The following is an 18369-nucleotide window of genomic DNA, read 5'->3' as shown; positions in this document are numbered from 1 at the left end:
ATGTGTCTCGATAGGGACAGGAGAGAAACACCATCCTGGGTGGCCAGTACAGATGGGATATCCCTGTCCCTTATGTTTTGGATGATAGTCTTGGTAAGACATCTGACAGCAGCAAATATGTTTGGTCATTGGTATTATGAAATAAAGAAAACACAGTAGGAAGAAATCATGCCTTTTGGTCCTTTTCTTTTCTTTCTCTTTACAACAGACACAAATGCCAAAGGGGTTATCCTTCGGGCATTGGAGCAAATCCAGCTGAAGACCTGTGTGGAGTTCAAACCTCGGGAGGACGAGCCAAACTATATCTTAGTCATAAAAGATGATGGGTAATATGTCATGTTATTGTTTGAAGAATCAAATACGGTATGTCTCTTTGTGAGTTTAGAATTATACGGTTCTATCTCCGTTTAGGGTAGTTCAGAGATATTGAGCGTCAAAGTTTTTACATTCCATTATGTTTTGTGAGATGGAACCTTTGTATTTTATTAATTAGTAACAAAAAAAAATCAACATTTTAAAAATAACACCACACAGGCATTAATAAACACCTAATGGATCAGATTATGTAAAAAACTCAATTTTGACAAAAATGGAGATAGAACCTTGTAATTCTAACGTCACGTCTTGGCTGTTTGGTATGAAAAAGTGAGTGTTTCATTTACATATATGAGGATTTCAGAACTACCAGTATATGTGCATATTGATCATTTCTCCTTTTTAGATGTTATTCATATGTTGGGAACCAACGTTCAGGCAACCAAAGCCTCTCCATCGGACAGTGGTGTGATCATATTGCCATTGTGGAGCACGAGCTTCTCCACGCTCTGGGCTTCTGGCACGAGCAGTCCAGATATGACAGAGATGACCATGTGACCATTGTGTGGGAAAACATTGAAAAAGGTTTTTTTTATTACTACATTATTCTAGTTTGTAGAGTGTGCCATAATGTGCTTGATAATCTTCAAGCAGTTCAAGCAACTACAGTTAATACAACTTTTTGTATCATGTACATAATAATAATAATATTGGTGTAAGATAAACATGTATGCTCCATCCATAACAACATAACAACAGCATTCATAAACCATTCATAAGCAATGTATATTATGAGTTTCAGCAGTTTATTACTGCAGTTTCTATTGCATTAATACATTCTTAATGAAGTGTTACAAAAACGTCAAACATTATATTTCAGGGAAGGAACACAATTTCATAAAATACAGTGCAAGCCAAACAAGTACCCTTGGTACTCCATATGACTACAGCTCTGTGATGCACTACGGTAAATATGATTTTGGCAATGGCAACGGATCCACCATCGTCACTAAGCAACCAGAGTTCCAGGACGTGATTGGCCAGCGACTGGAAATGAGCCCCAATGATGTTGTGAAGCTGAACTTGCTGTATAACTGCAGTAAGTACTGTATATTTATAGTTCAACATCAATACATTGAATTGGACATTGACAAATATCCATAAACCAATACATTTCCAGTCAGTTAATCGTTTGAAGAACTGTAAACACAATATGTTCTGTATATTTCAAAGGAGGATATTTGTCTTGGTTGCACTACAATATTTTATCACAATATTGTCACATACAGGTTTTATTTAAATAATAAATACAGAATGTGTTTTAGGAGCAACCATGATAGTCTAGCTTAACAACTTTGCTTGCCACCATGTTCATAGTTCATCTGTATGCCTGTGTTCTTATACACCATGTTCATAGTTCATCTGTATGCCTGTGTCCTTATACACCATGTTCATAGTTCATCTGTATGCCTGTGTCCTTATACAGCATCTATAACCCCTCTATAATCATGTTCATAGTTCATCTGTATGCCTGTGTCCTTATACATGTGTCCTTATACAGCATCTGCAGTCACCTTCCTGGAGGCCTGCACCTTTGATGACGAGGCCCAGTGTGGTATGGTCCTCTGTGCCAGGGGCAAGGCCAGCTGGGAGAGGGTGGGCAGTGCCCAGGGGGGGCCATCGTCAGACCACACACGCCTAGGGGGTAGGTAGATATTAACCCTCCTCACACCACACACGCCTAGGGGGTAGGCAGAGCTCCATATTAACCCTCCTCACACCACACACGCCTAGGGGGTAGGCAGAGCTCCATATTAACCCTCCTCACACCACACACGCCTAGGGGGTAGGTAGAGCTCCATATCAACCCTGGAGCCAAACTCAATCATACCCATATAGCAGGGCTTGTATACAATAGCATATTAAAATCAAATCATACAGTACCTACTTTACTTTTCCTGACACAGTTTATTAATGTATATTTCAATGTAATTGTCTTGCAGTAAGGACAACTATATTCCCTGATAACAACTCCTCTCTCTCCAATGGCAAGTACAGTTTATACTATGAATGTTTCACCCAAAACACACATAACATAATGCTGCATTCATGAACACCATATAACCAAGATACAACCGTAGTATTTTTCAAGTTCTTCAAATTGATATTTACCAGATTAGGAATTACACACGTGAACATATTTAAGAGGCCCTTTCATTTTTCATTATCTCAGGTGTGATTGTAATATATTGCAGTATGATTGTAATATATAATGTTGTATAATTGGGTCCTCCTGTTACATTTTATACAGGCACTGCTCCAGTGTCCTCTTTTCAAAATGGTGCGTAAACCAACAATGCAGGCTACCAATTATCTACCAATTATCTACCACTGTCTCAATAAATGCAATCAAATTCTGTTGGGGGATTTTTTTCTTCAAATTTTTTTTTTTTACAGAGACCGCCCCCACTTATGCAACTAATACTTCAACCAATCAGAGTGGTGAGTTCATTGTTCAATCAAGATCTGATTTGCTTTAACATTATAGAGATATAGTATAAAAGAAAATCTGATCATGTGGTTTAATAACATGTAGGCCTTTATGCCTTTATAACCCATGTGTATGTGGTACTCCAAGGAGCACTGTTATCCTGATTGATGCTTTTGGCAGGTGCTGGTTTCTTTATGTACTGCAGCACAGCTTCTGGTGATGAGGCAGATGGAGCCAAAATGGTGAGTAGGAGGATGACACCGCGGAGGCAGTTTCAGTGCCTGCAGTTCTTTTACTACCACAGTGGAGGCGACCAGGACCAGCTGAACGTCTGGATGAGAGAATATGAGGATGAAAAGGACACCAAAGGAACCCTCCGCCTCATGGGCCAGCTCACAGGTGATGATGAGGTTGTAAATCACTTATGTACATGATTTCTGTGTCATTTCTGGACACAATGTCTCATGTTTAATGTCTCTTGCCCAAATCTGCTGAAAGTAAACTCAGAGTAAGTAGTCAAGTAATATCCACTATTCATTTTTCTAAATTAATTTGAAATGATTTGAAAGTCAATGCTAAATCAGGGGAGATTGGATTGACTCCTATTTTGGTAGCATTTAGCAGTTGGTGACTGTGGCAATCCATGTGCGGTGGTATGTTCTTGTTCATAGACGTCAAGGTAGGAAAACAAATATGTGAATCTGTTATTTGCGTGAATTCTAACTGTGTCTGAAGCGTAATCATAACATCTTGCTTCTTATCTCTCTCTATCCAAGATACACCCAGTGTATATTGATACTAGGTATCTTCCTAGTCGGGCAGGGACGCGGGAAGGGGGGTGCTGAGGGTGCTGCAGCACCCCCTAGCGGCAGGCAGAAGGAGCTCCTCCTGCCTGAATTTAAAAAATAAAAATATTATTCAAACAATAAGTTAAAACAATATAATAACTATTGTTGCTTTTGGGAATAAAAATAAATGTGTTTTTTGTAATAAATGTAAAAATGTGTTTGTTAGTGTTGCTTCTTTTCTATTGATCATGAATCAAAGAACAGATATCGAGTTTAAGACAATTTAATCAGTTACAGGCAGATTTATACATTACGTCTGTTCCCCGTGGACCCTGGGCTGGAAGAGCACGCTCTCTCCCTCTGTCCCAGTTTCGTTCCAGAGGGGAGGGGCCAGCGTGTGTGTGTGTCTTTGCCCAACCCCCAGGTCTCTGATAGCTGGTCCAGGGGCCATCTGTTAATGATCAGTGTGTGTGTGTGTGTGTGTGTGTGTTTAAAATATACTACATATTCATACATAGATCATACATACTACAGAAATATACGACACATCCCCCCTCGGACCACCCAGAGGGTGTTCCGAAACTAAACTACCATAAAACAAAAACAAAAACACAAAACCCCACAAAACATCCCAAAAAAAAAAAAAAAATTTTTTTTTTTTTAAAATAAAATTAAAAATTAAAAAATAAACAACAACAGACAGAAAAACTACACCAACACACAACACAAGAAGCACAATAACACAGACCAACCCAGGACCAGTATTAGGAACCAAAGATATCATAAACAAAAAATAAAAAACAACCAATAATAAAAAGAATTTTGAAAATAACAATCACAATTAAACTAAACACAGTTCATCATGCACAAATCAATACAGAAACTTCCAACGACCGATGTTTTCTTTGTCCTTGAAGCGTCAGGGTCAGAGGTTACTAGCACTTGTACCCAGTTGGAGAACAGCCTTTACCGCTGTCTCAGATTGATAACACTTTCATAGTCAGCAGCTTCCATTTTCGTTGCGCTAGGAACAGAACCTCTTTCCTATCTTTGCATAACCACTACATCACTTCTCAACTGACATCAATCCCATACGATATAGAAATAAACAAACAATACACAAATAATGACATTCAGTTATCATAACACATAATTCCCCAACAGTAAGCACAGGACAAAGGGAATGCATTAATGCATAGATCTTCACCTCAGGTGAGGACTAGTCTTCTGAAAAGTTCATTAACGTGGACTGAGTGACTGATTTTCCAAAAACAGTCAATGAGGCCCTGCCTTCTAAGAAAGTCAAAAATCATGTCTGCTATAATAGGTGCTCCTATCCTAGCAAAGTAAGTTTCCCATGCCCCTAAGACCGTTTCCAGCCATGCTATCATCTGCTGTCCATTCCCGTCGTTCCCTTTGATCTGCTGCTTCACTACCCTATTCATAGTCCTTAATCTTTTCCTAACTGGTCGTCGTCCGTCAGTGTCATTGAGGTTAAGGCAGCCGCCTGGTCCCCTCCCACGCTGATCAAGGTCTGGGGAGTCGCCCTCAGCATCATCTGAAGCATGGTGCAGGCACTCGCCAGCATCCCCAGTAGCACAGGTGTCCAGGCTTTGGACACCCCCAGGCTGGACCTCCAGACTGTCAACACTCTCTGCTTCGTTGGTTTCTGGTTCATTGGCATCTGGACAGCTTTCCGCTGTCCCCTCGGTTTCAGGCACTGCCGGTAATGTCACTGGCTGTAACACTGGCATTGCCACTGGCTCTGGCAACACCACAGCATCTCCTCGTAGCTCCTCCTTCTCAGGTTCTCTGGGGACCTCGGCACCTGTTGGCACAACATCCTGCCTACTCTGTACATCCACCCCCCTGTCCACCACCCGTGGCCCTATTGGGGTAGGGATATGCCCAGACACCACTGGTGTACCCACTCTGATGTTGTTTCTCCAACAGACCCCACATTGACCTAAAGCATGGTCAATCTGTTCCATCAAATATGGACTCCAAAACCCATATTTCTTGGTAATCTTGCGTCTTACCTCCCCCCTAGCCACATGTGCTAATCCATGAGCTTCCTGTATTAACATGCCTAATAAATCTGAGGGTGCTACAACCAACCCCTCATGATTCCTCCATAGACCTGTGTCATCCTGACTTGCCCCCCTTGCTAGCCAAACGCTCTTGTCTAACGTAGTTACTCTACTCTGTAACATCAATAAATCCTCAAGTGTGACCATGCCCTGTAATTGCTTTTCATGTGTGACCAGAAGACCTTTACCTGCCTTGTCTGCTCCTGTAATGGCTTTGGCTGCATCCTCTGCAGCCCTGTTACCTTGTGTGACATGTGATGAGTCAGACCTGTGTGTGGCACACTTCACTATGGCTAATTCCTTTGGCTTCATCATGGCTTGTAACAGCTTCATGATCTGTGCGTGATGCTGTATAGGCGTACCATCAGTTCTCTTAAAACCCCGCCCCCTCCATACAGCTCCATTAAAATGACAAACATTATGTGCATAGGCAGAGTCGGTGTACACTGTCACTCTCCGTCCGGTTCCCAAGTTGCATGCTTCTGTGAGGGCAATCAATTCAGCCAACTGAGCCGAGCAAGGCTGAGGAACTGCCTCAGCCTGTTCTACAATAAACTTTGAATTCTGTGCTTTAACTAAGGAATACCCAGCGCACAACGTTTCTCCTACCCCGTAACAAGACCCATCAACCCAATATTCTATATCAGCTCCCTTTAAAGGCAAAGCTTGTAGGTCTGTTCTATGCTTAATCACTCTGGCTGTCGATGGAATCTGAACACCGGATGGCACCGTCACCTGACAGCCGTCAGGTGTGCATTTTACTGTACAGTTCAATTGGCATAGAGCATCTCTCCCTAGCAGCCCTGTTGGCGTGTGTTCTGACACAAGTGTTGACAGAGTTGCTCTCTGTCCCTTGTACTCTAAGTCTACAAGCTCAGTTGTAGGAATCAGCTGTTTAATTCCCTCAAATCCGATTGTCTTCACATATTCTCTAGACATAGGGAGGTGCGTGGCGCCTTCAGGCTTCTTTGTCACCACCAGCTGGCACCTCCCACTCGGATCTTCCGGGCACCCCTATAGGCCAGCTGCTGGGCCTTCGTAAGGGTTCATCACTCCTGGAGCAGGTGTAGTAGGGGGCCAATATCCTCCTCCTTGGCTCCCCCCTGCGCCCCCCTGGGGCCTGTTGCAGCAGGCACAGGCTAGATGTCCATTCTGGTCGCATTGGCATGGTTCTAGCATCTCCTTCCCTGCTGCTGTCCATCCCCCTGGTGGTGGTCCTTGGCCAGGCTGTGTGTACATCTGGTATGGAACCGCTTGCACCCCTGGTGGCCCTTGTGGGTATGGATACCCCCCTTGTGGCCCCTGTGGGTAGGACTGGTAAGTAGCAGGATACCCCCCTTGTGGCCCCTGTGAGTAGGACTGGTAAGTAGCAGTCTGCACTCCAGGTGGCTGTTGCTGTGGGGCTAAAGCCTGCACTCCCTCTATGTTCCTCTCGCTTTCAGTCAATTGCAAATGAGTCAATATTCTGAGGGATTCTTCGTCTCGTGCCTTCTGTATCTGAATGTTCTTTCGATATAACTCAACTTGATGAGCTACGTGGTCTATATAAACAGCTTTGTTCATGTGTCGTAGCCCCACCACTTCTGCTAGCTTATCCTTAACTGGGGTAGGAAGCCCTTCTTGTATTTTTTCCCTGATTATGGATTTTTCTAAGGGGTTATCTTCAGCGTCTTTCCCTGTCACACTTCTCCATTGAGCGTGCACACGGGCAACATAACCCCTGGGATTCTCATCCCCCCCCAGTGGCTTCACAATGATATTGTCTGGGTGAATGTGAGTAGGGTAGGTCTCTCTGATTGCTTTCCACAGCCTGCCTCTGTTTGCTGCGAAGAGCTCTGGATCATAAACTGATGTATTGATATATCTATGAAGTCCTGCCTTCATCAATATTTCCTGCATTGTATCCAATCCTGCAATAAAAGCTAAGAGTCTTTTCAGGTCTCCCATCGCGGCCTGCGTTCCTGTCAGTATCACGTCGACCTCTCGCGTCCACGAATGTCCTCCCTCTTGAAGAACTGGGAGTTTCTCGATCACTTCAGACAAATCTGTATGATGCCACGGATGATATTCCATCTTGTTACCCCGAATCAGCACTGGACAGTTCTTTAATGTATTTGATGACATTCGGTGACAATCTCCCTCTTTCTCCGGGCGTCTTCTCCCACCTTTCCTTTCGGCTGTGGCTATCATCTTCCTGACCTGCGCGTTGTAGCCTCCATCTGCATTGTCGTCATCACTTGAGTCTTCACTGCCATCTTCGCTGTCATCTTCCTCGTCACTCCTGTCGTCCCCTTTTCCCCTTGGCTCCTTCTTCTTCTTCTGGGAATGATCCTCCAGTGCCTTAGCATATGGAGGGGGACTGGAGGCAGGACACAGGTCTGGGGATGAAATGTTCAGTTTCTGTTCCAGTGTTCTGGCCAATTCTTTTTTCTTTTCCGGTTCCATCTGAGCTATTTTCTGTCCCTCTACCTTAAATAGATCTAAAATAGCTAACTCTAACTTGCGTTTCTCTGATCTAATCTTTCCTCTTTGATGTGCTTTGTGCCCATTGATAAGTATCTCCAATGTTGCAATTAATTGTAAATTAAGGCTGCCCTCTTTCGGCCACGGCTGTTCAATGTATGCCCAACGGCTATTCCATTTCGTAGACATTTTGCTAATTTCCCTAACAAGAGGATTCATTTTTTCCACTACAGCCATAGGGGATAACGTAGCCAACATTCCACGATGTTCACTAATATCTTTTAACAGCTTCGTGGAATTCGACCCCATTCTACTTGCTCAATATGCTGACAATATTCTATATTAGATAAGGTGTACGCTTCTTACAACCCACCTTCCTATTGTCTTGTTTGCTAAACAAATGCTAGTCCAATATAACTGTATTAACCGTCCACACAAAACCACTACAACCCAGAACAACAGATTTGCCTCTTGTGTATGTCAGTGCAGTATTAACTTAAATCTAATCACTTTGTAAGTACTTTATACTTAAATGTGTTTCCTAATTGTTTATGAATATGTGTCACTTGATTACTCATTCAATACTAATTACAGTTCTGGTCAACACAATTATTAAATCACAAAAGCTGGTCACACCTAAGTATTCACTGATCCACAAAAACCCTTTTACTGCTCAACTATCAAATATGTACTATTCTGCTATTCCTTAATCAAACACTGTGGAAATGACCTAACTAAAATAAAAGATGTAAATTACAAATATTAATTATAACCTGTAAAGAAATCGACTTGTTATTTGGAAAAGAATGAATGATTAATTATTAATTACAATCTGTACAGAAATCGACTTGTTAAGTGAAAGGAATGAATGATTAGTTAGAATTATTCATTGACACTTCATTGATGTAAACCTGTAAAGTCAATTAGCTATTATCGACACAAAGAAATGGTTATTATTAGATTATCACAAAACAATTGATCAAAGTTCTGTGAAACAGAAAATGAAATGATCTGAATAATTAATTCAATCAATTAGTAATTAATTAAATTAATTAAAGTAATATCTAACAATCATCTACAAACATCATCAATGAAGGAGGGTTGTATTTCATCAATTTACAGAGAGCCAATGTTTTAAAAATGTCTTGTCGTATTTTGACCAGCAGATGGAGCTGTGCTCCGGCTAACGCGCATCGATTGCGCATGCGCCAGCTCTTCCGCCCCCCCTTTTCTCCCTGAAACTGGAGACAAAGACAGCCTTGTATGAGAGAGGAAGGAGGAGGGGGAGGGGCTGGTCTTTGGTCTTTGCGGTTTGGCAATGTTTGAAAAACCGCTCCTGTGAAGCTTTCAATCCAGTTAAACTATTATTTATCTTTTACTTTTAACAAACAATGCTTAAACTTTAAACTACTTTAAAATACCCCAATGATCAATTCACTATCTTTCTATCTCTAAATTACTACACAACCTATGTGAAATGATCTGTAAGAAATAAGGAATGTAATTAATCAGTCAGGTTCCTTTCTAAAGGAATGCTTTCTAAAGGAGTGTTTGTTTGCAGAGGCAAGAAGAGGGGGGCTACAACCCGTTTCCCTTGAAAAATCACCGCGTGTTTGTAGCCTGATGTGTGAAAAGGCCAGAGGGCAGAAAGCAGGGGGGTCAATTTAACAACCCTTTGTCTAACCTCTGGGGAAAACCGCGCCCTCTGTGCGTGTCTTTTCTCCGGACAAAGGGCAATGGCGTCTATGAATGGATTCTATGACACAGTTCTGAAGAATTGATTTCTTAATCTACTTCAAATAATGCTCTTATTTACAAAACAGACTCCATAATCCAGTTACACTCTATCAAATAGACACTATTAGAGTACGTCTTCCTCTAATACCAAATTTTACACACATACACGATATTCCATAACACCATGCAAATCAAATGACTCATTTACAAATACCTTACAAATTAAATCGTATATTTTCAAATACGGGCTTCTTAACCCGGCTCTCACCCCCAGTTTAAAGACTATGAAAGATGTGTTTCAAGTTACTTTACTTTAAACCTTAAAGTTGAAGGTTGTTTTAGTCCCAAAGAAAGTGTTTGAAAACCCAGCTGTTGCACACGCGCCCCTAGCGGTTTAAACAGAAAATAGCGCTATTTTAATTCTTACCGTCTTTAGAGCTGTGGCTTCAGCTTAAGTTTTCAAACGTAGATTTCCTTTTTTGGACTCCGTGCTAGGCTCGCCATGTGTTGCTTCTTTTCTATTGATCATGAATCAAAGAACAGATATCGAGTTTAAGACAATTTAATCAGTTACAGGCAGATTTATACATTACGTCTGTTCCCCGTGGACCCTGGGCTGGAAGAGCACGCTCTCTCCCTCTGTCCCAGTTTCGTTCCAGAGGGGAGGGGCCAGCGTGTGTGTGTGTCTTTGCCCAACCCCCAGGTCTCTGATAGCTGGTCCAGGGGCCATCTGTTAATGATCAGTGTGTGTGTGTGTGTGTGTGTGTTTAAAATATACTACATATTCATACATAGATCATACATACTACAGAAATATACGACATTAGTTTTAATGTTAGTGATCACATGGTCATATCTTGCTAGGGAATCTCTGAGTTCTTTAGCAAAAATGCTAAATCAGCCAGAACAATTGAAGTGGAGTTGGAAGAAGATGCTGATGCAGTTGCTTGCTTCGCTTAACAACACTCCCATTAATGCTCTACTGTCGGACGTTGTTGAGAAAGAGCAACAGACGGCCAGAAACGTATTAGAACTGATATTCAGATCCATCCGATTCTTCGGCAGCGAAGGGCTTCCGTTAAGAGGCAATAACAATCGACATGGAGTGCTGTCTGTAATAATGGTCAACATCATGTTTGTGGACATTGTGGGACACTGTGAGCTGAGTGGAAATTACTGTAAATTCCAACACATTGTTGGTAAAATATTTAACGTTACGTCGTTGTAGTGTGTGGGTGCGTGCGTGCTTAACTATTATTGCCCGTGCATTGGGGCTCGTCGTTATGCCACTGTGTGCGTGTGAGCGAACGAGCAATCAGCGAGAGGGAGGGAGGGAGGGAGGGAGGGAGAGAAATCGTTATAATTTTTTCCCTGGCAATTTTTTTCCCTGTAGCGTATATAGACAGCACCTCAGCACCCCCAGTCAAAATACCTTCCCGCGTGCCTGTAGTCGGGTATACCACATAAACACACTTTTCTTCAGGTCCACCAGCGTCTTACTGGCAGCTCCACCACGTGCCCCTGGACGCCACCAGAACCTTCCAGGTGGAGTTTGAGGTGCGTAAAGGAGCAGGAAACTCTACAGGAGGGTTCTCCATCGATGACATCAACCTGTCAGAGACAGAGTGTGCGTATCACGTGTGGCACATCCGGAACTTTGATCACATCCTAAAGACAAGCAGCGTCGGGACGACACTGAAAAGCCCCAGATTCTACAACCAGGAGGGCTACGGGCTCCAGCTACTGATGTGGCTCAACTCTGATCGCTTCGGGGTCTTCTTCAATCTGGTGTCTGGTGACCATGACGACCAGCTCCAGTGGCCTTGCCCATGGAGGCAGGTGACCTTCCTACTGCTGGACCAGAACCCCCACGTCCAGCAGCGCATGTCTAGACAGTTCAGTATTACTACAGATCCCACTCGCGTTTTCACTGAGGGTAAGTCACACTAACCCCAGTGATGAAAATACGACATGTTGAAATCATTCTTCTTTATTCTAAAAATAAGAATATATTGTCTGCGTACAGGAACGCATCAACACATCAAGGGTACTGGAAAAAAAAGATTTCAAATGTTTTTGTCTGTACCTCTCCTCCCAATCTATTCATCCTCTCAAACTCAAGATAACAAGACGTTGTTCTACTGGGACAACCCCCGGAAGGTGGGAATTATTGTGAATGAGTCCAACGAAGACTCATCGTACTACGCTGGCCCAAACCTTGGCTATCGCCGGTTCCTGACCCATGATGCATTCTGGTCTGGAAACTTTCTAAAAGGAGGCGATGTCTACTTCTTAGTGAACTTTGACGGTAGGAATCATTGTCCAATCACCGTTGTTTCTGTGTTTCTTAATTTGTGATCATCAAAATTAGTCTGGGACTAGGAAAGTCCATCATCCATCTACAATCAAAAGTATTGTGGAGAAGGTACCCTACTGTACCTCTACTGTACCTCTACTGTACCCTACTGTACCCTACTGTACCTCTACTGTACCCTACTGTACCTCTTCTGTACCCTACTGTACCTCTACTGTACCTCTATCTTTATCCTCAGAATTAATTTTAACACATCATCTTCCATTCCATTCTGTTCTGTTCATGTTGTCTGGAAGATTCAGTTAAATTGTCACACATTTCTGAGGGGACACAAGGTGGGTTTGGGTCAATCTCCTATACTCTAATCAACAACTTTATAATGGCAGTTTGTCCATGTTAACCTGCAGGTACATTGGGTCATAACACATCTCTTAAAGAATAGGAGGTGTCAGTGTCGGTGTCACTGATTGGCTGCAGCACATGCTGTCAATTATTGAGCTAATGTCATTGGCTGTGGAAAATAACAGCTCGCACCAAGACTGATGGCCTTTTCTCACTCTCTCACTCGTGCCCGTGGCGCCACCTAGTGCATACACAGCGAAATGTATTTTTTATTTTAATTATGTTTATTACACCTTCATGTGTGTTCAAATGTGACAGGGTCTGGTGAAACAGTCCTCAAGTAGGGCAAGGTCATTTTTCCAGATTATGGAAGTTGTAGATTGTAAACTTCCAAATGTTGTGTCATACATTGAAATAGTTGAAGAAGATATGCTTATTTGAATCTTGCTCTGAAACAAAACACGCACAAAACAGCTGCAAGTAGCTATCAGCTAAGAAGGTACATCGCTATGCCTATGATCATCAAACTGCATGTTTAGCACATCACAACATGCTGATAGAACATCGACATGCTAAAAACACATAACTACACATAACTAGACGATCACACAGTCCTTGCTTTTGAACACGTCCTAAAACCTACGTTTGTTTACAAGCCAGTGAATCCAATTCACAAATAATGAAGTATTTAGTGATCCGAAAACAGTTGTTTGTTATCGAGTGGGCTCTTCAACACTTCAACTTTTGTAAAAAAAATAAAATAAAGAAGCTTTTTGATCATTTGCGTGACTTGAGAATTGCCGACATGCAGACCTTTTCACCAGACTGCGTCACAAATGTCTTTATGCATATGCAGCGTGCGTTGCCTGTCTATCGCCAGTTACCTCCGTCAAGACTAATCACATTTTCCCCCATTGTCCCTACTCTCATAAATATATTTCTCTTTTTCTTTTTTTTATTAAAGTTGAGAAAATAGAATCTTTGAATCAATCATAAAAGCCATAAATATTTTTTTACAGTACATGTTTAATGGCAATCAGATTTTGGCAGGCTTTTCCAGTGTGATCAATAGAAATAACTAAACAATGATGATACCATAAGATGTTCTTATGAAACTTCTATCATTTGGCAAATCATTTTTTCATCAATCCATCTTTCAATGCAACACAATGGCAAAAGTTCAGCCCAAAATGCATCTGAATATGACAATCTGCTGTATCTCAGGCTGTGGATGGATTGGTTGGACAGGCACGATTTTCATATCGCTAAAGTCGTCATGCGCTTTGAAAACTGTCTCTCAGTAAAAATGATTAATCGATAGAAGACTACTAGGGAACCTCCTAGATGCCTTACATATACAGTAAACATGTTAGGGAACCTTCTAGATGCCTTACATATACAGTAAACATGTTAGGGAACCTTCTAGATGCCTTACATACACAGTAAAGATGCCTTACATATACAGTAAAGATGCCTTACATATACAGTAAAGATGCCTTACATATACAGTAAAGATGCCTTACATATACAGTAAAGATGCCTTACATACACAGTAAACATGTTAGGGAACCTTCTAGATGCCTTACATATGCAGTAAACATGTTAGGGAACCTTCTAGATGCCTTACATACACAGTAAACATGTTAGGGAACCTCCTAGATGCCTTACATATACAGTAAACATGTTGTTTTGTTTTGGTGGGCAGATATATCAAGTCTGCATCAAAACCGCTCAGACCTTCCGACGCCTCGTCTGTGGACAGACTTCAGCCGCTTCACACTGAGAGACACGGGGATGGAAGGGACGTGTTTAAACCAGCTGTGAGAAACATCCTTATAAATGTCCTTACTGTTGATAGAGAGCACAGAGGCAGACAGGAAGGCAGACAGACAGACAGACAAACATACTAACAGCCAGACAGACTCAGATAGGCTTGTCAGTGAGCATGTCCAGAAACATACAGTAGAAACAGAAATGAAAGAGATTTGGAGGGGTAGAGGGGTGGAGGGGTGGAGGGGTAGAGGGGTGGAGGGGTGGAGGGATGGAGGAGTGGAAGGACGGAGGGGTGGAGGGGTAGAGGGGTGGAGGGGCGGAGGGGTGGAGGGGCGGAGGGGTAGAGGGGTGGAGGGGTGGAGGGATGGAGGGGCGGAGGGGTAGAGGGGTGGAGGGATGGAGGGGCGGAGGGGCGGAGGGGTGGAGAGGTGGAGGGGCGGAGGGGTGGAGGGATGGAGGGGTGGAGGGGTAGAGGGGTGGAGGGGTGGAGGGATGGAGGGGTGGAGGGGAGGAGGGGTGGAGGGATAGAGGGGTGGAGGGGTGGAGGGGTAGAGGGGTGGAGGGGTGGAGGGGTGGAGGGATGGAGGGGTGGAGGGGTAGAGGGGTGGAGGGATGGAGGGGTGGAGGGGTGGAGGGGTAGAGGGGCGGAGGGGTGGAGGGATGGAGGGGTGGAGAGGTGGAGGGATAGAGGGGCGGAGGGGCGGAGAGGTGGAGGGATGGAGGGGTGGAGGGGTAGAGGGGTGGAGGGACGGAGGGGTGGAGGGGTGGAGGGGCGGAGGGGTGGAGGGGTAGAGCGGTGGAGGGGCGGAGGGGTGGAGGGATGGAGGGGTGGAGGGGTAGAGGGGCGGAGGGATGGAGGGATGGAGGGGTGGAGGGGTAGAGGGATGGAGGGGTAGAGGGGTAGAGGGGTGGAGGGGCGGAGGGGTGGAGGGGCGGAGGGGTGGAGGGGCGGAGGGGCGGAGGGGTGGAGGGATGGAGGGGTGGAGGGGTGGAGGGGTAGAGGGGTAGAGGGGTGGAGGGGTGGAGGGGTAGAGGTGTGGAGGGGTGGAGGGGTAGAGGGGTGGAGGGGTGGAGGGGTAGAGGTGTGGAGGGGTGGAGGGGTGGAGGGGTAGAGGGGTAGAGGGGTGGAGGGGTGGAGGGGTAGAGGTGTGGAGGGGTGGAGGGGTAGAGGTGTGGAGGGGTGGAGGGGTAGAGGGGTAGAGGGGTGGAGGGGTGGAGGGGTGGAGGTGTGGAGGGGCGGAGGGGTGGAGAGTGGAGGGTCAGTGCCTCTTCACCCCCCAAAAAACAATTTGATAAATGAGAGCTGACAGAGGATGAAGGAGTGTGTGAATTCAAGCGGTTAACGATGAACTGGCTGGGCCTGATTTGACACCCGTTAGGCACCTAACCCTAACCCACCTGTTTGATGAGTGCAGCTGGCCTGCCACGAGGCTGAGGTATTCCCAGGTGATGCCCGACACCCGTGAGCAGCATCTGGTCTGAAACGAGAGCTTTCCTCTCTTTCCTCTTGACGATAGCCTCATCAGAGAGATCACATCAATGTCCTAAACATCCCTCAGCTCCACCCCCCAAGCTCCACCCCTCAGCTCCACCCATGTACAGCGGGCGCTACTCACCCGTAACACCGCCACTGGGCAGGCCGCAGTCACACAGTCAACCCTGCGGTCAACCGTGTAAACCTGGTCGTATGAAAGAGGAGGATATTTTAGAGAGAGATTTGTGATTTGGTTAGCTGGGTAGTGTTATGGATATGAATGAACAATTTTGTACAGTTGATTCAGCTTTTGCACAGTGACTTTGAGTGTATGCTACATGTGCAGACAAAATAAGGACATATGGACATACAGTTCTGGCACTGCTAACCAGTCATTTTTTGTCTTGTGACAGGGGGGGTAGGCCTACAACCGAAGCCATTATGTCATCCACTGTCAGGTATGTTCTCTTTCTCTTTCATTGCTGTGGAACTGCATTCCGTTACACAATGTTCATTCAATCATTGCATGTTTTTCCAGTTTCTTCCTAGATGCTATGCTGGCGTCCCTCATGGCTGCGTGTTCCATGTTCCTGGCCCTCTGAGTGCTGTGTCTCAATACTCCACACTTTCCATATCACCACCCAAAAAATATATTTGACTCTGGGCACTAACAGACAATGTTGTCTTTTCACACAGACATGTTGGGATGTTCAAAAGACTTGATGTGATTGATGTAGTCACCGGAGATGTGATTGATGTAGTCACCGGAGATGTGATTGATGTAGTCACCGGAGATGTGATTGATGTCGTCACCGGAGATGTGATTGATGTAGTCACCGGAGATGTGATTGATGTAGTCACCGGAGATGTGATTGATGTAGTCACCGGAGATGTGATTGATGTAGTCACCGGAGATGTGATTGATGTAGTCACCGGAGATGTGGCCCCATAGTTAATTGATCTGACAGTCTTTTCACAATTTCAGTTGTCTCCTAATTAGACCTAAACATTTACATTTTACATTTTAGACATTTAGCAGACACCTTTGTCCAAAGCAACTTACAAGTACATTTGTCTAAGTAAGTGAATCATCTATACATCAGCCATCATAAGAAAAACTAACGAAAAAAATGCTAGGGGCCATTGGCAGTCATAATGCTCGAAGAAGGAATAATGACTTTTTAATTTACAGTAGAGAAACTGTACAGGCGGGTAGTGGGGATGAAGAGGTCTTTAGGAGGGACAGTCAAGATGTAGCCTGAAGAGATGGGTCTTCCTTTAATCAGCATAACAATAATGTAATTTACAATTGTGTGTGTGTGTGTGTGTGTGTGTGTGTGTGTGTGTGTGTGTGTGTGTGTGTGTGTGTGTGTGTGTGTGTGTGTGAGAGAGAGAGAGAGAGAGAGAGTGTATGTGAGAATGTGTCAGCCACCTGCAGCACACGTAGATCTTTGTTCTTCTTCCTGGAAAGGATCTTCTTTCTGTCACTATATCCTTCCTGGATCTTCTTCCTGTCACTTTGAGGTAACAGTCTCCTGACTTCGCTGCAGATGGCCAAACACGTGTGCACGTATGCAAGCAGGCACACACACAGGCACACACACACACACACACACACACACACACACACACACAGGCACACACACACATACACACACACACACACACACACACACACAAACACCAGAGGGGCGTGGAAGGCCTCGGATCACGACCATTCCTTGGACCTGCTCTGTCGATTTTTACAAAAAATATAATTTTCATAAAACATTTTTCCTTTCTTGTCACTCCAAACAAATGCTAATCTGTAAATAAATATGTCTACATGTAAATGTGGCCCTATCCAATTAATTAATATTTGCCCATATAAAGCGCTTTGAGTTGCATTTCATGTACGAAAGGCGCTACAGTATATAAATAAAGCTTTACTTACTATTATCACCCACATTTCACACTTACTGTTCCACCTTTGCACGCTCAGGGGCGGTGTCCATAGCAGAATGAGAAGTATGTTATACATTAAACAATGACATTGCAGCATTCAGAAAAAAACACAATAATACTACTACTACTAATAATAATAATAAAAGTAACTACATTGATAAAGTAAGAAAGTGATGGATTTTACAGTGGCTTCAATAGTGCAAAAATGTACGATGATATGAAATACAATATAATACAATGCAGTACAATGTGCACTCTCGTTGAGAAGATAATTATGATCATCATCAATCATAATAATAATTATCTATCTCAGTCTTACCCCCCGAGGCTGAATTCTTAACATAGAATAGAAGGCGTCAGCCCTGTCATCACAGGGTTCTGGTAGTACAACATTTTCAACTTCAATAGAAATGTATTGTTGTTGTTTACGAATTATAAATTAATTAATGATGATGATGATGAATTAATTCACAGTTTTCTTGATAACTTAAACCATTTATATGAAACTGGAGTTCTCATGTCCATAGCGATAATAGACATAAGTGTTGCCAAATTAAACAGAATTATTTCCTTACAGCATATAGCTACAGTATTTCCCCCATTATAGTGAATCTCTACTCCATACATTGTAACTCTGA

General features: G+C 43.6%; 1 protein-coding gene across 1 annotated transcript in view; it reads left to right on the top strand.

Annotated features, from left to right (window-relative positions):
- The window catches only part of LOC308166235 (meprin A subunit beta-like), a gene marked incomplete at both ends in the record, with an annotated part of 22277 nt that extends 5538 nt beyond the window's left edge, over window positions 1-16739 (top strand). The window contains 9 exons of the mRNA XM_080540500.1: window positions 15-93; window positions 209-326; window positions 722-900; window positions 1196-1414; window positions 1877-2020; window positions 2987-3205; window positions 11368-11820; window positions 12007-12192; window positions 16525-16739. Of these exons, the coding sequence (XP_080396626.1) occupies window positions 15-93; window positions 209-326; window positions 722-900; window positions 1196-1414; window positions 1877-2020; window positions 2987-3205; window positions 11368-11820; window positions 12007-12192; window positions 16525-16739 (1812 nt within the window). The remainder of the gene's footprint in view (window positions 1-14; window positions 94-208; window positions 327-721; window positions 901-1195; window positions 1415-1876; window positions 2021-2986; window positions 3206-11367; window positions 11821-12006; window positions 12193-16524) is intronic.
- Between the last annotated feature and the right edge of the window lie 1630 nt (window positions 16740-18369).

Source organism: Nansenia antarctica, assembly GCF_963989245.1.
Source record: "Nansenia antarctica genome assembly, chromosome: 10".
NCBI classification, from domain to species: domain Eukaryota; kingdom Metazoa; phylum Chordata; class Actinopteri; order Argentiniformes; family Microstomatidae; genus Nansenia; species Nansenia antarctica.
This window is presented reverse-complemented; position numbering and strand designations above follow the sequence as displayed.